Source organism: Chlorocebus sabaeus, chromosome 5 (assembly GCF_047675955.1).
Source record: "Chlorocebus sabaeus isolate Y175 chromosome 5, mChlSab1.0.hap1, whole genome shotgun sequence".
In the NCBI taxonomy this organism is placed as follows: Eukaryota; Metazoa; Chordata; class Mammalia; order Primates; family Cercopithecidae; genus Chlorocebus; species Chlorocebus sabaeus.
The window spans coordinates 43,990,519-44,010,030 of NC_132908.1; the positions used below are offsets into that span (position 1 = coordinate 43,990,519).

General features: G+C 42.0%; 1 protein-coding gene across 5 annotated transcripts in view; it reads right to left on the reverse strand.

Moving 5' to 3' along the window:
* NETO2 (neuropilin and tolloid like 2) overlaps positions 1-7,440 on the reverse strand; it is a 62,109-nt gene extending 54,669 nt beyond the window's left edge. For 2 of the 5 annotated variants that reach the window (XM_038008034.2, XM_038008032.2), the window contains exon 1: positions 7,027-7,440. In XM_038008034.2, coding sequence (XP_037863962.2) covers positions 7,027-7,060 — 34 coding nt within the window. In that variant the 5' untranslated portion in view covers positions 7,061-7,440. The remainder of the gene's footprint in view (positions 1-7,026) is intronic. The other 3 variants (XM_007992219.3, XM_038008031.2, XM_007992215.3) reach the window with 2 other exon arrangements.
* Positions 7,441-19,512: the final 12,072 nt, after the last annotated feature.

Consider the following 19,512-nt stretch of genomic DNA (forward strand, 5'->3'; position numbering starts at 1 on the left):
GTCACCTAGGCTGGAGTGCAGTGGCGTGATTTTGGCTCACTCAATCTCCGCCTCTGGGTTCAAGCAATTCTTGTGCCTCAGTTTCTTGAGTAGCTGGGACTACAGGCATGCGCCACCACAGCCAGCTCATTCTTTCTATTTTAGTAGAGACGGGGATTCACTGTGTTGGCCAGGCTGGTCTCAAACTCCTGGCCTCAAGTGATCTGCTCGCCTCAGCCTCCCAAAGTGCTGAGATTACAGGTGTGAGTCACCACACCCAGCCCCAAGAATTTATTATGATATACACGGTATTTGAAATCCTTGGTGAAAGGATGGATTTAATAAGTGGTTCTGGGATAACATATTAATTCCTTGAAATAAAAATAGATCTCACCTTCAAGCTAGAAACAAAAAATAAATACTAAATTGGAAAAAAAAAAAGGTGAATTATGTATATACTTTGGGGTGAAGAGCACCTTCATTTACTCACGATAGACACATAAATAAAAACTAATAATAACTGGGGGAGAAAAGACTAGACCATCATTAAAAACATGCCAAAACCCAAAAACTTCAGCCTTACAAACACACATACATATATATATATATATATATGTATGTACAGATTCTAGTGTTGGTCAGGCTATATATAGGAAGCTGACATACTCATATAATGCCATCGGATTGTAAATTGACACAACTTTTTGGAGGTTAATCTGGTAGTATATATTAAGGCTCAAAAATGTGCAAATCCCATCAGCATTTCTACTTCCAGGTATGGGAACTGAATCACTGTGATTGTGGTCCTCAAAATTTAATGTGCATCATAATCACCTTGGGTTTATTAACTCACAGATGGGAGTACTTTCAGAGACTCTGATCCAGTGGGTCTGAGGCAGGGCTTGATAATCTGCTTTTTTGACAGATTCTCTAGTGATACAGAAGCTGCTGGAGCCAGGACCACACTGTGAGAACCACTGCAACAGGAGCGTGGCAGATTACTGAAAGCAACAGCCAGAGGTGGCCTTTTCCCTCCTTTGGTAGTGGCAGGAGACATGTTTGGACCAATATGGATTGGGCAGGGCAGGGGTGGGCAAAAAGGAGTTGAGTCGATTTTGGAAACGTTGAACTTGAGGTGAATGCTCTACTAGCTATTCTTATGAGGGTTCTAACAAATACTTCTTGTTTCTGAACATCTGCACTTGCCAGGGACCTTGGACCTCTTTGCTTCCATGAAAGTACACTGTCTAAAACCTGCTTTCTCCAGGAACCCTTTCCAGATTAATTTCACTTGACAGCATTCAGACTTTTCACTTCTGATCATTCAACAGCTCTCATCTCTGTTTTTTATTTTTTTTGTTCTTATACTGATTACGCACACTTCTATGTTAGCATTAGGTTTGGCATGAGTAACATAAATACCTAAACTAACAGTTTAAAACAGGATAGAAACACATCGCTCTGTCATATGAAGAAGCTGGACATAGGGAGTCAGGCGTCAGAATGAAGGCTCTATCAATACCAGGACCTGGGTTCCTTCTGTCTCATTACCCAGCTGTGAGAGGCTCATTTCCAAGGTTACCCTGTGGTCCAGTATGAGGCTGGAGTGCTAGCTATTCTATCTTCACTATAGCTCCCATGTCTGCATTTTAGTCAGCAAGAATGATGACTTGATAAAGGGCATTCCCCCTTTCTTTAAAAACACTTGCGCAGGGCCAGGCGCGGTAGCTCACGCCTGTAATCCCAGCACTTTGTGAGGCTGAGGTGGGCGGATCACGAGGTCAGGAGTTCAAGACTAGCCTGACCAATATGGTGAAACCCTGTTTCTACTAAAAATACAAATATTAGCCAGGCATGGTGGCATGCACCTGTAGTCCCAGCTACTTGGGAGGCTGAGGCAGGAGAATCGCTTCAACTTGGGAGGCAGAGGTTGTGGTGAGCCGAGATCGTGCCACTGCACTCCAGCCTGGGTGACAGGGCAAGACTCCATCTCAAATAAAACAAAACAAAAACACTTGCCCATAATCTACAATGATTTCAAAATAAAAGTTTAAACAACAAAAATAACAATTCCCCTAAGTTGCACACATCATTTTTTACTTACATCTAACTGGCTAGACTTAGTCACATGGTCACCTAAACCAACAGGAAACTGGGAAATAGTCTTCATTTTGGGGAACTATGCACTCAGTTAAATTCAGAGAATTACTGACAGAATTAAACGGATATTTGCAGACAACTGGAAGTTTCTGCCACAGTCCCTATAGTGTACTATATACACAGCAGGCAGTGATCTTTTCAAAATACAAATCAGATCACATCACAGCCTTGCTTAAAATCTTCCAGTAGAGTCCCATTATAGTTAGAACAAATCCATGCCCCTTACTCTGACTTTGGAGGTCCTGTGTGACCTGGAGCCTGTGTGTCTCTCTGGCCTTCCGAGTACTCTCTACCAGAACACAAGCCTTCTTCCCATCACTTAAAACACATCAAGCTAATTCTTGCCTCAGGGACCAGCTGTGCCTTCGGCCTAGAATCTCCTTGGCTGATTCCTTCCTGTTGTTCAGGTCTTGTGAGGCTTTCCCAATTTCTAAATAAGCGCTACATTTTCTCCTTCGTTTTGCTTTATTTCACTATTATATTACCTGGTATTTTGAGGCTTGTTTGTTATCTGTTTCTTCTTACTAGAAAGAAGGGCCTTGTCTGTCTGATTCACTGATGCATCTCCACAGCCTAAAAGACTGTCTGGCCTCAACAGTACTCAATACAGACACGATGAACACATGGGGGTGACTGAGAGTGACTCCAGTGTATCTTCTTTGTATCCGCAACACATAGCACAGTAACTGACAGGCACACATTTTGGATGAACAAACAGTAGCCACACATGTGACCTCGCTTTTTAAAATGTAAGCACAAAAAATTTTAAAATGTGGGAATGGGAAAAGAATTGAGATTCCCCCCCACCCTCCTGAGATACCCTGCCACCACTGTTATTTTCAAGGTGGCTCAATTTACCTTTGCTAGTAATTAAATGTGTCTCTTTCTACGTCTTCCTGTGTTAAGCAACTCAGTGGTAAACATAAGGCTTTTAATATCCAACACAAGATGCTAGAACCACCTACCTGGTCTCTCTGCTCATTGCCATTTCCTATAATGACAGCAGAACAGAGTTCAATTAGAGTCCACATACTATTTGACATGGCAGTCACTTGTTTTTGATAAACTATGTTCCAAAGAACAGAAAAAGTACCCAAATTTAATCAAACTCAATCATACTTTACTAGTTAAGAACAAAGATGGATGGTGAACTTTGGGATTACTCCAGCCTACATATGCTAATCACATGCCAATCACTTTAGTAAGAAAGAGTAACTCTGTAGCAGAAGTGCTTTCTCTTTCCTGCAGAATGTGACAAACTCCTCCTTAGTGGAGCTGATCTGAGATGGCACTTTTGTAAGCTCTATTTTAATTACACATCAGTCCTCCTGACTGCACAGTGACTACCATCACCTTCTAACATGATCAGGTCATATTTGAAAGACTACTTGGTATCTTCTAGTACTGTAATTTCCAATGTTACTCCAGGCATATTTAAACCAACATGTCTTAACGTCATTTTCATTAGAAAGGATTGAACTTTCAGATTACGATACCCTGTGATTTTGGAAGCAATATAACAAACACGTTGAAGTGTCAGTTCTTGGTGCCACCCTGGTGTTGGAGGTGATTGAGAGGGCAAGGCCTCCCACCAATCACAGCAACTCTGTTCTTTTCTGTTGTCCTTTTTTTTTTTTTTTTTTAGTGCTTCCTCACAAGAGTTCCTTTGAAGTTTGGAAACCACTGGATTAGACCTCTTAAGATGCTCCTTTCCAATTCAAAGATCATAGTAATTTGAATCTCCAGTGCCTCAAGCAGATGTATTTCTAAGTATCAATAATTATTCTATAGAAGCGTAAGTTGAAAAATGATAGGAGATCATGCTGGATGGGTGGTACTCCAAGAGAAGGAGGTAGTCTATCGTTTTAAAATTTCAGATATGAACTTTATTTATAGTCTATCATTTTTCTATCTTTTCTAAAAAGGACTGAAAGTGGCTTTGATTTCAACTTGTTTTGTCATGCAGGGTTTTTCCTAAACAGTGATTGTAATTTCAAAATGAAAGATAAACCAGATTGCAGTTGAGGATTTACTACAACAAAACCATTATTTAATAAGAGTTTTCAATTAACAGTGTTAAAACAGTTCTTCCCAAACCCTGGAAGGAAAAGTCAAAAAGTTGATTTTTAACAAGGCTTTAGTATTAAAGGACAAGTTTTTCAGTACCACACTTATTTCTGTATAACTAGTTTATGTTCTTGGGTGAGATGTAAGAATGAAAAACAGGAGTTAATACTTGTACCGTCTCAGACAAGATTTTTAAATACAGTGCCAAGGAATATTTTTGCTCTGTTACAACACAAATTTAACCAGTTTCTACAGCTTTAAAGATCGCTGAGTTGAATAGATTCTCTTGAAGCAAGTGTGCAGAATAAGAACAAAAATGGATTTATAATCCTCATGTAATATTTTCATGGGACTATAATGCTTAGTTAACCTTGACAGGTTAACTCAAATTCTGTGAGGCCTAGAGTGATCACAAACAGTTAAAAGTGAATTATTTAGTTTCCACAACATAGGAAACGTTTAAAAGCCTAGTAAGGTTATTCTTTTGTCTTAACGGCTGAAAGTAAAACAAGAATAATCAGTGGCATCTTAAAGAACTAAAATTATTTTCTACTTAAAATCTCACACACTCATTATGGCTGATTTATTTTAGTAGAAACTGACCATAATATTCCAAACAAGGCGTCCGTGGGTAATATCTACAATTATGTAAATGTTAAATAGCTGCTTCAGATAAGCACCTCTTTGATGTTGAAGCAATTCACTTTATAGGATAAAAGGAAAACTTCTTCATGCCTTGGGGCACACAATGAGTAGTTAGTAATGGGAAAGCCCCAGTATCTTTTTAAAAGGCAATTTTTAAAAATCAAAATATTGATTTTTAAATAGGTTATACATGTGTTTGGTTAAAAAAAAAAATCAAGTGATACTAATGGGTGTGCAGTGAAACCAGTCTTCCCTTCATTCTTGCCTTTCAATCCCCTAGATTTCTGTATTAGAATCAACTACTGTTAACAATTTCTTGAATCTTTCCAGACGAGTTCTTGGCATTTATAAGTTAATACCACAGAAGACTTTAAAAATAGCTTGCTTTCTCTCTAGAAAGCCGCCACCAGCAGCAGCAACAACAACAACAATAATTCAGCTTGAGCTTTAAAAATACTCCAGCATGTAAAAATAGTGTAGGCTGACTAACACTGAAAAAAGAAAAGCCAGACACTATATTGTTTTCACCGTAGCTCTGCCATCATCAGAATCCTTTCCTGAAAGGTGCAACACTCAACGCTTCACCACGACGGCCACAGAGGGCAGTGTGCACCCACGGCAAAGGCGAAGGCAGAAACGGTGCAAATCTCACCATTGGAGGAGGCTCTACCAGCCTCTACCCTATCCAGCTCGATTTTAGCAAGTTCTGCAGGTAAAGTGGTGTGACAGATCTACGCGACTTCATCCGGGGGCTGCTCTCGGATGCACGGTCAGTAACATGCTGACAACCTTACCGTAGTGAGGGCGCCATCCGACAACGGCAGAAAATTCAGATAAGCAGCACGATCAGAAATCCTAGCGTGCATACGATTTATCACGAAAGAGTAAAACAAAACATTCCTTTTTCAGGAATTAAATTACTGAATCTCAATTACGAATTCAGGAATAACTGGAGAGTAGACAATATGTCCGATTAAAATCAAAAGCAAAATTATACTGAACTTTCTAATAAAACAAATTTGAAAAAAGTGTTGTTAGGGAGCAGGAAAAACACCATGATCTGTCACTCTACAGATATTAAGATACAGTGCTGAGTTACACATGCCACCGTCAATAACGCCTCAGCTGTACTCTCCATAGTTTTAAAAAAGAACATGTCAAAAAAGAACATTACAAACATGTCAACTTTCAATTTAAATCAGCAGGGGGGAAAAGGGAAGTCCTTTACTGAGTGGTGGTGCTGTTTTTCCTCTGAAAATTGAAAAGACGATTTATTCAGTCCGAGTTTCAGGAGCAACTTTGTATCCCATCCCTAATTATCTATGTATATAAATTTTCATCTAAATTACCGCCTCCTGGAAAATGCAAAGCGGGTGGAGTGTGTTTTAGAGCTCTGTGCTCTTGGCAAGCCAACTGTTTTAATTCCCGGTACAACAAATTAATAAGAACCGAACACTAGCGGCGGGGAATTCTGAGACCTCTGGGGAGCGCGAGGAGCGCGGTTCCGGGGAGCGCCGTGTCCCGGGAAGCGCCCGGGCTCAGCCCGAGCAGCAGCGCTCCCCGGGGGCCTGGCCGAGCCGGGTCCGCGGCGCCCGCGCGCCGCCCCCGGAGCCCGCAGTGGTGCCGCAGCCTCCGCGGCCGCAGCAGGTGGGACCCGGCCGGCCCGGCAGGCCCCGTTCCCCGCCGCGAGGTGCAGGCGCCGCGGAGCTCTTCGAAAACGGCTGCACGACGTCACGGCCGCAGCTTTTATTGTTCGCGTGGAATTACTTCTTGCCATCACATCTGGAGAAAGAGCGGCCTTCGCTCCACGACAGGAATCTCACAACTTTGCAAACGGATGCGCGGAATTCTACCGAAGCAGCGCCAGGGCGCCGCTCGGAGGGCCCCCCTGGGCCCATGGGCCTCCTGGCCGCCTTCCCGACCCGATCCCCCTTCCCACTCGCGCCCGCGAACGTCGGCCAGACTCGCAAGGGTCGGAGGAGGCGCGACCGGAGAGCCGGTGGAGCCGGGCAGGGCGCGCGCCCCGCGGTCCGCTCAGAGTAGCCGCGAGCCCCGCCAGACAAAGAGGCGCGTCGGGTCCCAGGCGCGTATAAGGGACGCAGAGGCGCGGGCAGGGCGGCGCGCTAGCCTCGGCCCGCAGGGGGCGCCGTCCGCGGCCCCAGCGCCGGTCCTTACCTTTGAGGACCGAGCAGAGCCGCTCCAGGGCCATGTTCCCGAGCTGCCCGGCGCTTCGCGAGGGGCTGAGGTGGCGGCGGCGGCGGCGCAGCGCTCACGGCCCGGCGCGGCGGCGGTGGCCCCGCTCTGTCCCCATCGCCGGCCAGCAGCTGCCTCCCCGCGGGGCAGGGCTCAGGTCCTGCGGCCCGCCATGCCCGAGCCCCCCGGTGGGCTCCCGCGCGGCCCGAGCCCCCCGACGGGCGCCGCCTCCTGCTCCGCGGCGCCCCGTCCCATCGACCGCCCGAGGGCCGAGGAGTGCGGGCGCGCGGCGCGGGACTGGCTGGCAGCTCCGCCCGCGGCCCCGGTGCGGGATCCACTGAAGTGGCGGGCGCGGGGCGCCCAGGCTCATTTAAGCAGGGAGCGCGAGCGCCGCGTGCCGGCCGCGCTGCCTGTGCGCATGTGCCCGACCTGCCCCGCCCCGCGCCTCGCGCGCCCGCCGCGGCCTCGCGCCCTGGGACGGCGTTGCTCCCCGCGGGCTGCCGTTAGGGCTGGGGGCCGGCGGGCCGCGGGGGCGCCTCTCGCTCTGCCTGCGCAGCGGCCTCCTCCGAGAGGCTGGGCGCCGGGGCAGTGCCCGGCCTGTGCCCAGCCGCCCGCGCAGGGCGCCCGGGGCAACTGGCCAAGCCCTCGAGGCCTCTGGCCTGACGGAGGCGCCCGGGAAGCGCCGCCCACCGCGGCCCCGCGCCCTTGCCGGCCTGCGCGGTATCCGCCAGCCCTCGCAGACAGAGGGGCGCCGGCCCTTGGTCCCCTAGACCTCCATTGAAGGTCAAAACTTTGCTCGACCCCGGGCAGGGAGGCGCGGACCTCGGCAGAGGGAGCCCGAGGCTTTCCGTGCTCTTTGCGCCGGTGAGTTCCCGACCCGCGGCGCTGCCGGCGTTTCCCCGGCGCCCGCCAGGTTGACGGACACTTTAGCACCAACTCCTGAGACTCCCCCTCATGAAGTAGGTTTTAGGGAATGGGAAAGTCGAGGCCAGAGAGGTGAAACCATTCGTCCAGAGCCACACAGCGAATGAGCGGCGGGGCTGTGCACCCTCCCCACGAGCTGCCCTCTTAGCAGCTAGCCACTACGCTGGGCAGCTTCGCCCGCTGATGGGAGTCTCCAGGTCTGCCAAGAACTGCCTGGCTCTTGGTGGTATTCTTGATCCTGCTTTATTTTCTCCATAGCGATTATTACACTGATATGACATTCCTTATTTATTTGTTCATCCTTTATATCTCCTTCACCCCCATACCATTAAGATGTCAGCTGCTTGCAGTCAGGGAGGCTGCATTCATTTTTTTCACTCTACACATATGTATTGGGTGTTAATTATGTGCAATAGACAATGATGGCCGGTGCTGGAGATACAACCGTGATCAAGGCCTTATCATAATAGACTGTTTATGCCTGTCTCTGTGTGTAGTAGGAACTCTATAAACGTTTGTTTAACCAATTGTAGCGAAAGACAATGTCAGGCAGCTGAAACATTTTTCAAGTATTAAGCTCTATTCTCTTACTTTGTATTCCTCCAAGAAAGACACAAAAGCATAAATCACGAGATTTACAAAGGAAAAACATATTTAACACCAATTAATACCCAGGTGTTTCTCCCTTTGCCGTGTGCTATGGATGGGGGTATAAAAGATGGGTACGTTTGGGTTCCTAAAGGTAACCACCTACTACAGTTAAGATCGCGTGCAAGAATCAATTAGGAAATTAAACATTTAAGAACTTTTTCCCATGGATATAAAAACGTGGCTCACGCGTGTAATCCCAGCACTTTGGGAGACCGAGGCAGGTGGGTCACTTGAGGTCAGGAGTTCGAGACCAGACTGGCCAACATGGCGAAACCCCGTCTTTACTAAAAATACAAAAATTAGCTGGGTGTGGTGGCATGTGCCTGTAGTCCCAGCTGCTAGAGAGGCTGAGGCAGGAGAATCACTTGAACCCAGGAGGCGGAGGTTGCAGTGAGTTGAGATCACACCACTGCACTCCAGCCTGGGCAACAGTGAGACTCCATCTCAAATAATAATAATAATAATAATAATAATAATAAGGTAGCATATTAGTAGAATAGGACAGTAAGAAGACCATATTAAGTATAAGTCACAGACAACAGTGAACCGAAAAAATTTGAGAGGAAGGGGCTCTCAAATAAGGGCCTCTTAAATTAAGAACATAGTAGGTTCTTAATGTGAAGTTGTTGACTGAAGGAAAAAAATCTGTGTGTGATGTCATCAGAGAAGGCTTCCTGAAGGAGGTGACACACAAACCGTGGAAATGCTTGGGGTGGCGAGAGGAGAGGAGGCAGAAGAAGAGCTCAGCAGGCAGGGAGCAGGGTGAGCCTGGAACGTGGGGTGAGTGTTGTGTTTTCTATTAAAGATGAGGTTGGACATGGTGGGCTTTGATTATGGAGATAGGTGCTCAAATGCTAGTTAGGTGAATGATTACTTTTAATAGTGGAGTAATGGAGTTCTGGGAAGATTCTTTTGGCAGTTGAGGTTGTAATAGAAGGGGAGAGATTAGAGCAACCACAAGAATACCAAAAGTAGATCTATAATACTTCTACATTTACATTTACTTTAGAAGCTCTTACTTGTATTATTTTGATTAAACCTAAAAAGTCTTTTCCTTTAGAATGTTGGCTTGGAAGTAGATTCCAACTGGGAATGTTCATTTTGTGGCTCCCTTTTAAGACACCTACCTTTTAGATGTGCTGGTGGAATCGTCTGCAGTCGATTTTTCGAGGAATGTAGGAAAGCACAGATCATAGCTGAGACTACTGTGTGGCCATATGTTAGCCAAATCAAAAGGGAAGCAGTTTTCATATCTCTCACTTGGGCGTTCTGTATTTGAATTATTATTTTCCTGGAAGATCACCCAGTGGCACCCCGTCTGTTCCCAGATTACCTGGCAGTTTCCGGGTGACTGAGGACTCGGCTTTCCTTGTGTCCTGCCGGTCTCCCAGGCATCCATTCAGGCCCTCCAACTCCTCACAGTCATTCCTATAGCTGGAATTGGGTTTTCTCTAAGTCTCATGTAGTACTTGAATGGTATTGCATGGCATTTACTTGTTACTAGAATGAATCTTTTTTTTTTCTTTTTTTTTTTTTTTTGAGATGGAGTCTCACTCTGTCACCAAGGCTGGAGTGCAGTGGCTCCATCTCTGCTCACTGCAACCTCTGCCTCCCGGGTTCAAGCGATTCTCCTGCCTCAGCTTCTCAAGTAGCTGGGATTACAGGTGCCTGCCACTACACCCGGCTAATATTTTTCTTTGTATTTTTAGTAGAAATGGGGATTCACCATGTTGGTCAGGCTGGTCTCGAACTCCCAACCTCAGGTGATCTGCCTGCCTGGGCCTCCCAAAGTGCTGGGATTACAGGTGTGAGCCACCACACCCGGCTCAATGAACCATTTTTTAAAAGGAAGCATTGCATTGCCATTGTTTATACACTTAACAGATTTTTGTTGTGTCTCTGTTTTGCTGTTGTTTGGGAGTGTTAACATTTTATTACATTACAGCCGAGGAAAGCAGGTTGTTGCGTTTGGAGATTGTTACTGTCTGTGTCCCCTCCTAGTTCATATGTTGAAGCCCTAACCCGCAGTGAGGCTGTATTTGAAGAGGAGGGCCTTGAGGGAAGTAATTAAGGTTAAATGAGGCCGTATGGGTGGGTCCCTGATCTGAAAGAAATAGTGTCCTGTTGGGAAGAGACATCAGAGAGCCTGCTGTCTCTTCATGCACAGGCACCAGGAAAGGCCACGTGAGGACACAGCAAGAAGGCAGTCATCTGCAAGCCAGGAAGAGCGTCCTCATCAGAAACTGAATTGGCTCCTGCCTTGATCTGGGACTTCAGCCTCCAGAACTTTGAGGAAGTATGTCTGTTGTTTCAGCTACCCAGTCTATGGTATTTTGTTGTAGCAGGCTGAACCAGCTAATACAGAGATTATAACTAAGGAAAGTAGAGGAATTTTAAAAGAACCAAACTTTTATGTGCAGAAACTATTTGTATATAATATGGATCTTGAACATTACAGGGTGCAAATATGGCTACAGCAATGGTGATGTTTAGTGAAAAACAATCAGGTGGGTTCTCAGTATATGAAGATTTCAGTGTTTATTACACAACTGTAGGTTTTTTAGGGGAGGAAGATTGTAGTTTTTAAAAAGTGCGTTCTATTAGTCTGCTCAGGCTGCCGTGGCAGAATTACAGTGTAGCTATAGACTGGGTGACTTACAGTGTAGAAATGTATTGTCTCAAGTTCTGAAGGCTGGTTTCTGCTGAGGCCTCTCTCCTGGCTTGCAGACTGTCACCTTCTCACTGTGTCTTCAGTGGCCTTTTACTCTTTCTGTGCGTACCCTGGTCTCTTCCTCTTCTCATAAGGACACCAGTCCTATTGGATTAGGGTCCAACCCTTCTGACCTCATTTAACCTTAATTATTTCCTTAAAGGCCCTGTCTCCAAAAAGTTATATAGAGGGGTAGGGCTTTGACATGTGAATTTGTGGGAAATGCAGTTCAGCCTATAAAATGCATGAACCGCAATGATTCCTGTGTTATTGATTTTGAAGAAGAGTTATCAGGGAGTCAAAGAGTTCTTTCAGTAACACTGTCCCCCAAACTTCTAAATTTCTGGTTAGCATAATTTTAAACAAAGAATGCTTTTAAGAAACATTGCTTTCTACTAATACTAAAATATTTCTTCTTTACCAGGAAAATTTCAAATTGTTAAGAAAATTTCTGGTCATTAGGAGAGAGGCCTCAGCAGAAACCAGCTTTCATTTGATTGTGAAAAACTAAGAAATGCCCTAATTTTAGTCATGTGCTGCATAACGACCTTTGGGTGAATGATGGACCACATACACAACTGTGGTCCCATAAGATTATAATACCATATTTTTACTGTACCTTTTCTATGTTTAGATATAATTAGATATACAAATACTTACCATTGTGTTGTAATTGCCTACACTATTCGGTACAGTCACATGCTGTACAGGTTTGTAGCATAGGAATAATACGCTAAACTGTAGAGCCTAGGTGTGTAATAGGCTACACCATCTAGATGTGTGTAAGGACACTCTATGAAGTTTGCACAATGATGCATTTCTTAGAATGTATGTCTGTTGTTAAGTGACATATGACTGTATATTTCTAAGAATAAAGTTACTAACATATGTGGTATCTTTTTTTTTTCTTTAAAACCAGAATCCCATGTTGAAAAGAGATGTGTTTTCTTAAACCTGTTTACTTTCTAACCTGGTGTTCTTTTATCAAAAAACAACACCCCCCTCTAAAAAAACCCGTATTTACTAAAAGCTGAAACAAATGCTATTTTATTGGCACAATATGAAACCATAAAGTGTAAATTCTTGATACAGTTATTTGGTAATGTTTGTTAAATAATAAAAATTTCTTATAAATTCAACTTAAGGGCTTAATGAACTATGAATATCTGTGCTGGCTTATATGCTTACGCTATTTAAAACAAACATGACTGGAATGCATCTATTCAACTATATGTCACTGTTATTTAATTGTTATATTTTGGAGAAAGGTATATCTAAATTATTGTACCGTTAACAAATCTGAAACTATTTTGTGCTATAAAATATGTAATCTAAGACTTGTAATGAAACTTCTGTTTCTGGATATATGATCTACAAAGGGATCTTTGGGAAAGTTTTATAAGATTTTTTAAAAAAATTGTGAAATATAATCCATATTTAGAAAAGCACCTTAAACAAATACGTATGTACAATTTAATAAAGTGAAGGGCCATGAAGATACTACCCAAATCAAGAAATGAAACATCGCTTATGTACTAAAGTCCTCCATGTGCCTCTGCTTGGTCATAATCTTCTCCCAGTTCCCTAGAGTTTATCACTGTTCTGACTTTTGTTCTTTCCTACCTTTTCTTTGTAGTTTTTAAAATAAGTATATCCTTAAACAATATAGTTTAATTTTTCTTGTTTTGGAACTTTATATGTATGAGTGGATCATGATGTGTGTATGCTTTTGTGTTTTGCTTTTTGGCTTAACTTTGTGAGATTAATCCATGTGGTGTGTGCAAGTATAGTTCATGAAATGTCATGGCTGTATAGTATTTCATTGTATAAAAATCCATGTAGATGGATATTTAGGCATTTTCTAGATTTTGGCCATGCTGAACATAGTTGCTATGAATATTTTTATACCTATAGCCTGGTGCATGTGTGTGAGAATTTCTTAAGAGGAGAAGTGACACGTAGATTTAGAGTATGCATATCTTCTACTCTAAATAAAACCAACCACTGCTTTTACTTTTTTTTTTTTTTAAACTTTGTCCCACTAAGAGTATATCAGACTTTTGTTGTGCCATATCCATACCAACATTTGGCTATTGTCAGCAGTTAATGCTTTTTGTCAATCCTTTTGCTCAATTTTTTATTGAACTGTCTTTTTCTTTCTAAATAATTTTGTAGGATTTCTAGATTTTGAATACAGTCATTTTTGTTGAAAATATCTTCTTTCATTTGGTGACTTGTCTCGTCACACTTTCAAACTTCTTACAGTTCTTGTGGATAGAGTTACTAATTTTAATATACTTCAATATATCAGAAATTTCCTTTATAGTTTTTTTTTAATGAATAGGAAACCCACCCTCACTCTAGTATCATGAAGTTATTAAATTAATTACTAGAAGCATTCGTATTTCACCTTCAATCCACCTGGAATTTGATTTTTCTGTGCGATGGGAGTGCCGTTATCTTTTAGTTAATGAATTGTCTCAGCTTATTTATTGTTAAAAGGCTGTTCATATTCCTCTGCTCTGTGGTGTTACCTCCTTCCGGAATCAAACGTCCATGTATATGAGTCTTTCTCTGCACTCTCTAATATGTTCCATTGGTCTGTGTCTTCACCAATACCACACTCTGTAAATCACCTTAACCCTTTTTTTTTTTTTTTTTTTTTTTTTTCCCCAGAGACAGAGTTTTGCTCTTGTCCAGGCTGGAGGGCAATGGCATAATTTGGCTCACTGCAATGTCTGCCTCCTAGGTTCAAGCAATTGTTCTGCCTCAAGACTCCCGAGTAGCTGGGATTACAGGCGTGTGCCATGATGCCAGGCTAATTTTTGTATTATTAGTGAAGACAGGGTTTCACCATGTTGGCCAGTCTGATCTCGAACTCCTGACCTCAGGTGATCCAACCATCTCGGCCTCTCAAAGTGCTGGGATTACAGGTGTGAGCCACCATGCCTGGCCTCATCACCCTAACTTTATTATTTTGTTACCTGGTAGAGCAGGTCCTTGTTCTTTTTCAAGATTATCTTGGCTGTTCTTGTTCTTTTATATTTCCGTATACATTTTAGAAACCTCTTAACAAGCTCAGCAACACAACACCCCATTGGGATGAGTGGAGTTGGGAGGGCTTCGACATCTTTACCATTTTGAGTCTTCCTGTCCATTAACATGGTACAGATGTGCATTTATTGAAAATTTCCTTAGTGTTTCTCAGAAAAGTTTTATAATTTACCAGAGATGTGTACCACATCCACATTAGCACTTTGAATTGTCAGCATTCTTTGTTTTATCCGTGAAAGCATTCTTTATTCATGATAGATATGTAGTGGTATCTCTTCATAGTTTAGTATTCATTTCCCTAATGGCTTATCCTGTTGAACATCTTTTCATATGCTTATTTGCTACCCATATATCCTCTTTATTGAAGTATCCTCAAATTATTGCCCACTCAAATTGTTTTTTATTTTTACTGGTGAAAAGATGTCTATTTAGAATTAGCCAGCTGGACTCAGTTTAGATGATTCCAATTTTGTTGGCAACATCCAAAGCATCATAAACAGGAGCCAGTCAAACACACGCCTTCTCTCCACTGGGCCTGATTGATCAGGCCACATCAGTGTCACAGATCTGCTCCACATCCTGTTCGCTCTGCTGCTTGTTGGCTTTGCCATCCACAATGACCTCAAGTGTGTCGTTATCTTCTGTCTTCTTCATGGCACACTCAATGGTCAGGGGGAACCAGGCAGAGTGGTCAAGCTTGTTTCTCCTGGAGGCACTCTTCTGAGGATATCTGGGTTGTCTCTAGAGCTGTAGTGTTTTGAGGTGCTGGAAGGTGGGTGAAGTGCAGACACCCCTTTTTGTGTGTGGCTGTGGATGCTTTCCAGCACTGCCTTCTTGGCCTTCAAAGCTTTTGCTTTGGTTTCAGCTTTGGGAGAGGCAGGAGCTGCCTTAGGTGTCATCTTGTCCGAGTTTTTGTATTGTTGAGTTTTGAGAGTTCTTTATAGATTCAGATACAAGTCTATTGTTGGATATGTGATTTGAAAATATTTTCTTGGCCGGGCACGGTGCCTTATGGCTATAATCCCAGCACTTTGGGAGGCTGAAGCAGGTGGACCACTTGAGGTTAGCAGTTTGAGACCAGCCTGACCAACATGGTGAAACCCTGTCTCTACTAAAAATACAAAAATTAGCCAGGCATGGTGTCACACACCTGTAGTCCCAGCTACTTGGGAGGCTGAGGCAGGAGAATTGCTTGAACCTGGGAGGCGGAGGCTGCAGTGAGCCGAGATCACACCATTGTACTCCAGCCTGGGTGACACAGCATGACTCCATCTCAAAAAAAATTTTTTTTTCTTTGCACATATAGCTTGTCCATTCTCTCAGAAGTGTCTTTGTCAAAGCAAACATTTTTAATTTAGATGAAGTCACATTAGTTTTTAAAAAGAATCATAACTTTGGTGTCATTTCTAAGAACTCTGCTTAACCCTAGCCTATGAAGATATTCTATGTGTTCTTTTAAAGTTTTACATTTTATATTTAAATTTATGACCCACTTTGAGTTAATTTTTGTGTAAGGTGTGAGGTTTAGATCAAGGTTCTTTTTTTCTCCTTTGCCCTTTGTATTTATGGCAAATACCGATGATCAATTTTTCTGACACTGTTTGTTGAAAAGACTGACTTCCACTTAGTAACTTCTACATCTTTGTCAAACATCAAATGTCTGTATTTGTGTGAGTTTATTCCTGGACTCTATTTTATTCCATTGGTCTATGTGTCTCTCTTTGCCAATACCACACTGTCTTTATTACTCTAGCCTTATAACAAGTTTTAAAGTCACATAATTTGATTTCTTCAACTTTGTCTTCTTTTTCAACATTGTTTTAAACTAGTCTATTTTCTCTTTCATATAAGTTGCATAAAATCTTGTCCATGTCCACAAAAAGATACTGCTGGGATTTTGATAGGGATGGCGTGAAATGTACAGATCACTTTGGGGAGTATTGGCATCTCCTAATCCATGAACATACTGACTTTCTATCGAAGTCTTCCTTGGTTTCTTTCATCACGTTTCTTCTTTAATATGTGCATCTAATGTTATAAATACCACCCCCCAGCACTGCCTCCTACAAATTTTGTTATGTTTTATTTTTCATTTGGCTCAAAATATTTTAAAATTTCCTTTGAGGCTTCCTGTTTGACCCTATGGTTATTTAAAATATCTGGGTATTTTCCATGGATCTCCCTAGTTCAATTCTATTATAGTCTGATAATCTACTTTGTATGATTTCTATTCTTTTAGATTTGGTAGGACTTGTTTTATGGCCCAGAATATGGTCTGTCTTGGTAAGTGTTCCATGTGCACTGAAAGAGAGTATTTTGCTGCTGTTGGTGAGTGTGTTATATAAATATCCACTAGGTTAGATTGACTGAGTGCTTTTCAGGTCAGCTCTAAGCTTTCTGATTTCCTGCCTACTTTTTCCTTCAGTTACCGTAGAAAAGTGTGGATGTCTCCCACTTAAATCGTGAGTTTGTCTGTTTCTCCTTACAGGTCTGTCGGCTTTTTAGTTTATGAACACTTAAGATTTTTATGTTAAGAAGAGGGGACTGATCTTGGGTGAGTCTGCTCTCCAGATGAGGCTGGCAGACGAACAGTGATGACACACCCAGAAATTAGGATAGTAAGTCCTTTATTCTTGATGCTGGATCTGGACACTACACCACAGCATCCACCAGAATATTTAGGGTTTGTTTCTTTTTATGTTTTAGTGATATTTTCCTAGGAATTGTTCCATTTTGTATAAACTTTCAGATACATTGGTATAAAGTTATTCTCCAAGTCTTCCTACTTTTAATAAATAGATTATCTGTAATTATACCCTTTTCATTTTTGATACTGGTTATTTGTACCTGTTTTCATTTTGTTAGAGGCCTTTGGGGCATCCTGTGCCCTGTAACTGATGAATGTGGGAATGTAAAGGCCCAGCCTTCATATTCTAACTTGGGACAGGTTAGGAGATAGGAGAGGTCATCCTATCTCAGAACTCGATGTAGGGTTGTTATGAGGCATTCCATTGAGAATGCATCACAATTTGATTTTTCTGCCTAATCTTGTTTCCTTCCTTTCCCTTGTACAGTTGTGGATCAAAAGCACTCCCTAATCTACTATCTATTAGCCTTTTAAAATAACTGGTCAGGTGCAGGTAATCACAAGGGCTGGTTTTAATTCATGTTTATCCTGAGGAGTAAGCCCTTAAATATCCTAGATCAATCCCAGGTATACCATCGAGGTCTGCTGGACACGATTTAAGTTTTTGTTTCTTTTTATGAGGTATTCTAGCTACTTGCAAGGATGGGGAAATGTAAAGGGCTAGTTCAAATAAATGGTGTATTAACGTATTTACAGTATCTTCAAAATGATTATTAATTCTTAATTACTCTTCCTAGCTCCCCAAAGATGGATAACACTAACATATAGTCAGTGGGAAAGAAATCTCAGAAAATGTTCATTTGTCACTGTAATGGGAAATGGGAAGGAAGAAAAACAGCACTTATCAAGCATCTTCTATGTACAAACTGCCATTTCAGACTCAGAGCAGTCCTTGAAGGTAGGTATCACTCACTACCTTTGTTTTACAGATGAAGAAACCAAAGTTCAAAGAAGTGACTGATTCAGAGTCATGAAATCGGGGAGTTGGGCCCTGAATCTAGATTGGTCTGACTTCAAAGCCTTGTTCTCTTTCCACTGCAATATTCAAAATTAAAATAAAGGTCTTGTTAGTGATTCTCAATGTTGTGACACTTTTTTTTAATCTGCTGTCCCTTAATAAATGATATTGAAGTTGCATTTGGAAATACAGAAACAGTATTAATGTCACTGATTGTAGTTTTAATTGTCATTAACATTTTATTTGTCTTGTAAACCCTGACTCCACATGAGTTTTAAGACTCAGGCTATATCAATAATGAGCCCAGTTGTCTTTGGGAAAGTGTCACATAGTGCCTAGGAGAGTGCTGTGGGTTGATAACTAGTGAATTTAACTGCGTATTACAGTCAGGAGAGTCCTATCTTGCCCCTGACCCACAGAGAGGCAGTGGGCAAGTCACCTTACCTGTCTCCCAGTCCAGATAAATGCTTTCGAAAGCTCTAAGGTCTCTTCATGCTCTGAAATAATTATTTAAAAACTCACTGAAATACTTTGTTTCAATAAGGAATATTTATTAAGAAGACATGTTAACATGCTTAGATACAAAGTAAAAACACATGCCATTCTCAGTAAACTGAAGAAAAAAATAAGAACAAAATTGTTTTCAGAGAAATTTTTGTGTTTTATAGGCATCACATGTCCATTTGCATATTAGAAAATTATTAGCATTGATAAACTTTTTTTCTCAGTCTTAAAGTCTTTTTAAAGTAACTTTTTGGAAATGTGAAATTCACAATATAAAATTTGCATTGAAGTCTGAATGTAAATTATAGACTTCTCCAAGCCTTTGAGAATAGAAATGTGATTGAAGATTTGCATTCCCAGATGCTGCCTACAGCAGTTTCCTTTCAAGAAATCAAATGTTCTTCATTATCACATGATAAGGATCAGTTTTCAGAGGAAAATTTTTAGGACACATTAATTCTTGGAGAGTACTATAATTTTTAGTTAATATGAGCAAGTAAATCTTTATATGTCAGTCGCCAAAAATTTAGCTTTTCCAAAGAATATTTCTTCATGCCTGAAAATAAAATTCTATCAAATCTACATATTTCTATAATTAGATGTATAAGTCTAATAAGATCATCTAAAATAGTAATAATGACAACTACCACATATTGAGTACTTACTCTGTGCTAGGCACCAAGCTAAGCACTTCACATACATCATCCCATTTAATGTTTACAATAACTCAAGCAAGTATCATTAGCCCCACTGAATAAACAAGAAAACTGAGGCTACACAGGTTAAATAAGAGTCAAGTTCAAACAATGACTTTGTAAGTGGTGGAATTAGGAGTTTAAGGCAAGTCTGTCTTACTGTGCTACCAAGTCAGAGCCCGATCACTATATTGTATGTCATCAGTGAGAGACCCCTGACCTGCTGTGATGAAGCTGAATGCATAATGACTCTGTGATATATTCACAAAAGTATAATTTGCATCATTAGAATAAGAAGCAAGACCAAGTCAAGTGGACACAAAAA